Raw genomic sequence first — 5887 nt, 5'->3', positions numbered from 1 at the left:
CAGGCACCACCCAGAAGCAGGGAGAGGGGCCTGGGCTGCCACCAAAGTTGGGGGGGTGCCCCCATCCACAGCCAGCCCTGGCTCTGTGCCTGCCCACACTGCCCTCAGTAACAGCCCCAGCCCAGGAAACTCAGCCCCCTCCCAGCAAATCGCTTTTATAGTGCACCAAGTGGTGCCTCCGAGATCTGCCCCAGCTGCGCCAAAATCCCCACGCTCCCGACAGAGATATGTTAACCCCTCAGCCCCTGGGCCCACGGCAGCCCCTCGTCCCCACTCCAGAGGCACAAAAGCCCCTCTCTGCTCGCTAAGGAGCCGCGCATCCCTAAAGGGCTGCTCAGGGCTGGCTTTCCAGGGTGGGCCCGAGGTGGGGGAAGCGGGCAGAGCAGGCAGCCCTGTCCCCGGTGCCACGCACTCCTGCCTGGGGCGCGGGCAGATGCACAGAGCTGGCCCTGTGCGAGGGGAGGAGGAGGCTCCCTCCCTGCCCTATTTTTAGCCAGCCCATTAGCCCAGTGATGGCAAGGCACTTAGGGAAAGCATGTCCTTCCCTCCCAGCCACCATGCTAAAAAAAAAGGGTGAAAGGAAAGAAAAAGCTCCCAAAATAAACTCCGAGGCAGCGGTCCATTCCGCCTTTCCATTGGGATTCCTCCCTGGCCCTGGGAGGGGGAATCACAGCAGCCCGGCTGCCCGCAGGAGGGGGTCTGGAGCTGGGAAAAGCTCCCTGCTCCAAGCAGGAGCAATGCTAAAGCAACGCAGGGCTGAGGAGGGGCCCGGCCCTGCTGTGTTTGTGCTCTGACGAGAGATGACTTCAGCGTTTAAAGGTCAGATCCAGGAGAGAGATTGCACAAAGCCTTCCTCGGCTGCCTGCGCCTGCCAGCGCCGGGGGTGCAGAGTCCACGCAGGGCTGGGGAGACAACGGGCAGGGTTCAGACCCTGAAGCCGAGGCCCCTGGAAAGGACCAGGTGGATTTGCCCCAAGCAGCTCTTTGGGTTGCATCAGGAGAAAGGATGGCTGGATGCCACCAAGAGAAAGGGTTCCACTGCGGCCACGCTCCCGGCGCTGTTTCGCTGCCTCCCCGCGCGCTCTCCCAGATAGCAGAGGCGACACAGAGGCTGAGCAAACATAATAAGCCAAGTAAGCGAGAGCAGGAACCAGGCGGAAGGCTTTAATAATTCAGAGAGGACGGGGAACGTGGCAAAGCAGGTCAGCTCCGGCAGCGTGGGCTCTCGGCGGTGAGCAAAGCCGCTCCAGCTGCCGCGTGTGCCCGTCCCCAGTGGGCAGTGGTGCCCCGGGGCTGCGGACCCCCCTGCTTGCGAACGCCTCTCCGGGCTTTGACCACGGGGAGTTTTCCTTGGCACCGAGCCCCGGGTGTGATTGCAATTTCACCAGGCGCTGAAGTGACCTGACTATGGGTGCTGGGGAGGGGGAGCAGCCCAAAACCCACGGTCCCCGTATGAGGTGGAGCAACAGGTCCTGCCGCGTGGACTTTAGCTCCCACACCGGCCATGTGTCCGGCAGCGCTTCCCCCATCCCGTCTCTCCAAAGCTGTTTTCGAGCCTGCCTCCCGTCATCCCGCAGGGACTGCTGAGGGATTTAATTTCACTGTCGGCACCCACACCCTCTCAAGAAATGCTTTGGGCTAGGGCAGCTGAAAACAGCAGAAAAGAGCTCATCTAACCCAGCACGCCAGCTGAGCAGCTCCTCCAGCACCCGGGTGTTGTCTCGCGGGTTTGCAGGGTGCAGGCCAGGCTTGCCATGCCGTGGGATGCGGCGCACCCTGCCCCTCCGCCCCGCACGAGCTGCGGGAAGGCTCGGTCCACGCGCCCCACGATTTCAGGGCATCCTGAGGGTGAAAGGCAGTTCTGGGGAGCGTGGGCAGAACCCGTCTGGCAGTGCAGGATTCATCCCTGTGGTCTGCCGAGACCGAGATACGGCACAGGATTAGGAGTGGAGAAAATTGTTGCCTCCAGCTGGAGAGGGGAGATGCCGGGGCTTTGGGGTGGCAGTGCCCCCGGGGGGCAGGTGGGCATTGCTGGCCAGGGGAAGCGGCCCTGGGAAGCTGCGGGGTAGCCCTGAGCTCGGCCGCATACTTGTCATTCCTGGAGGGTTTGCTGGGTCGGCTTGTAGCCTCGCTGCAGCCTTGTGAGGGGGCGGTGGGACGGGTGCTTTGCCGGGAGCAACACCCAGCCAGGGAGAGATGGGGCTGCGGTCATCACGCACACAGCAGCAGCTCAGGGAGCGAGTCCAGGGCTCAGGGACCCCACAAAAAGCCCTTCTCCTGCAGAGCAATGGGGAGAGACACGTCAAAGGCACAGCCTCTGCCCCAGCCCCGTGACCCGCGCCAGCACCGTGCTTTCTTCCATTTCCAGCGCTTGGGGAAACTGAGGCACAGAGGGGCAAACCCTCACCTCTGTCCTGCACACACCACGCAGATGCACGGACCCAGCGGCACGGCACGTGCCGGTAAACACGGCGGCGGGGGAGGGGGACGCAGGGCTGGGAAGGGGCCGGACGATGGGGCATCACCCAGCACACGGACGAGGCGCCCTTGTTGGGCTGGGAAGTGCTCAGGCACCCAGCGAAGCGGGATCCGGAGCAGGCTGGGGAAGAGGACAGAGGTGCTGGGGGCATCCCAGGGGGGTTACAGCCTCTTCCTGTCCCCCAGCTGCGGGAAGGCACCATGGCTGCCATCGGCCCCCACGTCCTGAGTGCCGAGGACGAGGACTCCCCGGCGGAGGAGGTGACCTACTCCATCCAGCCCCCGGCCAACGGGAAGGTTGTGCTGAGGTCGGCACCCAGCGCTGAGGTCCGGCAGTTCACCCAGGCCCAGATCAACAATGGCCTCATCCTCTTCGTGCACCAAGGTAGGGCAGGCTTGAGGTGCCCCGGCCCCCCTGGCGTCACCCCTGGCCCAAGGGAGGGGACACCACCGGAGGGGAGCACGGTGCCACCAAGGCGGATGCTAACCCCATCACACAGCACCAGGGTCCAAACCGTGCCAGGTTAACGGGGGGCTGCAGTCCCCCTGCCCTCCGTAAATGCCCAGCTCTGTGCTTTCCGCAGGGCCCCTGGATGGGGGCTTCGCCTTCGACCTGTGGGACGGCGAGAACCTCTCTCCTGGGCACTTCTTCCTCGTCAGGGCCCAGAGGGAGCCCCTCATCAGCCTGGCCAAGAAGCAGAGCCTCACCGTCTGCCCAGGTGGGTACGGGCACGTTCCCCATCCTCCCAGTTCAATGGCAAACGGGGCCTTTGGACCCTTCCCCCAGCCCCTGCCCGAGCCTAGGTGCTGTCAAGAGATGCCCGTGGCAGAGGCTGCAGGCGGGTGACGAGGCGACAGGTTGAAGACCACGCTGGATGTGTTTTCCAGGTGCCCTGCAGCCCATCACCAGCCAGAACCTGCAGGCAGTGAGCAACAGCCCCGCCGGCTCCACCGCTCTGTACTACAGCATCGAGCAAGCCCCGCGCCTGGGCAGGCTGAGCACCTCCCGGGGGGAGGAAATCCGGAACTTCACCCAAGCCCAGGTGAGCTTTCACCTCCCCCAGCCCCCCAGGATCCCAAGCCCTCCATCACCCCCACTGCAGCCCGGGGGTCCCAGCCCGACCCCGCTGCCACCACGAGCGGAGGCACCTGATCCCTGGCAGGAGGCAGAGCAAGGCTGCAGCCACGCCGTGACTCTCCCAGCTCTGCCAACGGCTGCTAAGAGGGATTAAGAGCTGCCGCCCCCGCGCCGGCTTTACTACAGCCACCAGCCTTGGATTTAGTGCTGGGGGAGGCTCAGGGAGTTATAATCCCCTTTTCTTAGGTTACCTCCCTGCTGCAGACCCAGCCATCCTGGCTGCTGCCTAAGGCAAGAGCCAAGCGTGACGCTTTCACCCCAGCTCCAAGCAGATCCTTGCTACCATGCTTCTCCTACCCAGCCAGGCTTTTGCAGAGCACGGCAAAGGGCTTATTTCTAACCCTCCCTCAGAAGCACGCGGGTTTGCCCACCCTGCAAGCTCCCCTGTGCTCACCCTTGGGGGCAGCCTGGCCTGAGTCTTGGAGGATGCTGAGCAAGCTCAGCCCTTTCTCTGAGCCTCAGTTTCCCCAGTTGCTGGACAGGAACATCCTGGCAGAGAGGCACCGTGAGCTCTTGATGGTGGCTACCATGCCATGGCTGGTGATGATCCCCATTTCTTACCTAATTAGGGCTCCTACAGCCAAGACAAGAGCTCCGGGTGCACACATTGGCCCTAAACACGGCATCGCCAAGGTCCCCCCTGGTGCTACAGTGCCCATCACACCAGAGATGAGACAAACGCACCCATCTCCCACATGCTATCACTCACTCTGGGTATTTATTTTGCCATTTAGCAGAGCTCATTGAGGGTTTTTTTTTTGGTTTAGGTGGACAGCGGGTTGATTTTCTACCAGCACGAGATGCCAGAGAAGCCCTTCTGGCTCGCCCAAGATGCCATTCGCTTCCGTGTGGTCGCTCCCACGACCATCTCAGATTCCTTCATCCTCCTCGTGCTGATCTCCTTCGAGGCCAGGTGTCCCCAGCGCTCGACTCAGCTATGGAGAAATGCAGGTAAAGGAGGAAGGGAGAAGCAGGGGACGAACAAGCTCTCCTGAAGTTTGCAGAATTGGGGGGATTGTGCAAACTTCAGGAGGGCTTGTTTGTCTGAAGAAGACACCACCGTGCAATTTCTCTCGGCCACCAGAGCACAACCTTGGATACTGTGTCAAGCAACATCTAAAATTGCATCCATCCTTTTGCTGCCTCTCCATGCAATTCCTTCCTCCATCATCTTACCAAACTAATAAGTCCCAGTTGCCTTCTCATCCCTCTCCATTCTTTGCAATCCTTTTTCTGCTGTACCTCACTTTCCTGTCCAGCCGATCCTGGCTCTTCCTAGGGATGACAGCCCTTTGTGTTTTCCCTTTTCCCCCCAGGTCTCCACCTCGCAAGGGCTCAACGGGCCGAAATCGACACCTCGGTGCTGGATGCCTCCAACCTCCTAAGCCAAATCCCGGTCCCCGAGAGGGCTGCACATGATGTTGTCTTCCTGGTGACGGGGCTGCCAGCTCATGGGCAGCTCTTGGTGGCTGGTGTGCCCTTGGAGCAATCGCAACCATTCTTCCTGCAGTCAGACCTGGCCACGGGGCACCTGGCATATGCCCATGGTGGAGACGGTGTTTCTGATGACCATTTCAGATTTAAGGCTTGGCTTCGGCCCCAGGTGCAGCAGTCCGTCCGTCCTCCGCAGGAAGGGGTGGTCATCTCTGAAGCTTTCAACATAACAGTGACCAGCAGCAGCAGCAAGCCACTGCAGGTGGTGAAGCAGCAAGAAGTGCTGCGGGTCCCACCAGGCTCCGTGGTGACCTTGTCCCAGGAGTACCTGGAGGTGGCAGACCCATCGGGGTCCCCAGAGGAGATGGTGTACAGTGTCCTCCAGAGGCCTCTTGCTGGCCACCGGAGCCAAGCAGCGGCTTCACCCAAGCAGATGTCAACGCAGGCCACGTGGTGTTTGTTGCCACTGGGAGCCATGCCCCAGGGTCCTTAGCTCTGAGCCTCTCCGATGGTGATCACCCGCCCACCTTGACCTCTCTGGAGATCGAGGTGCTGCCTGCAGTGAGCACTGCTGCCAGCCCAGTGCTGCTGGAGGTGCCCCAAGACCTGAACAGGGCCTTGATGTCCCATGATCACCTCCTGGGAGCCACACAACTGGGGGCACGCAACGCCCTGTACAGGGTCACCAGGGACCCAAGGTTTGGCCAAGTGCAGGTCAACCAAAAGCCGGCACGGGGCTTCTCGCAGAAGCAGCTGGACCGGGGGGAGGTGATGTTCACCTTCACTGACCTCACCTCTCCTGAGGACAACTTCCAGTTCCTTGCCATGTCACGGGCAG

General features: G+C 61.7%; 1 protein-coding gene across 1 annotated transcript in view; it reads left to right on the top strand.

Moving 5' to 3' along the window:
* Positions 1 to 2663: 2663 nt before the first annotated feature.
* The window catches only part of LOC104074640 (chondroitin sulfate proteoglycan 4-like), a gene marked incomplete at its 5' end in the record, with an annotated part of 4196 nt that continues 972 nt past the window's right edge, over positions 2664 to 5887 (top strand). Inside the window, 6 exon segments of the mRNA XM_009574822.1 lie at positions 2664 to 2953; positions 3045 to 3196; positions 3366 to 3520; positions 4383 to 4566; positions 4932 to 5450; positions 5453 to 5879. Of these exon segments, the coding sequence (XP_009573117.1) occupies positions 2664 to 2953; positions 3045 to 3196; positions 3366 to 3520; positions 4383 to 4566; positions 4932 to 5450; positions 5453 to 5879 (1727 nt within the window).

Source organism: Fulmarus glacialis, unplaced genomic scaffold (assembly GCF_000690835.1).
Source record: "Fulmarus glacialis isolate BGI_N327 unplaced genomic scaffold, ASM69083v1 scaffold26763, whole genome shotgun sequence".
Lineage (NCBI taxonomy): Eukaryota > Metazoa > Chordata > Aves > Procellariiformes > Procellariidae > Fulmarus > Fulmarus glacialis.
This window is presented reverse-complemented; position numbering and strand designations above follow the sequence as displayed.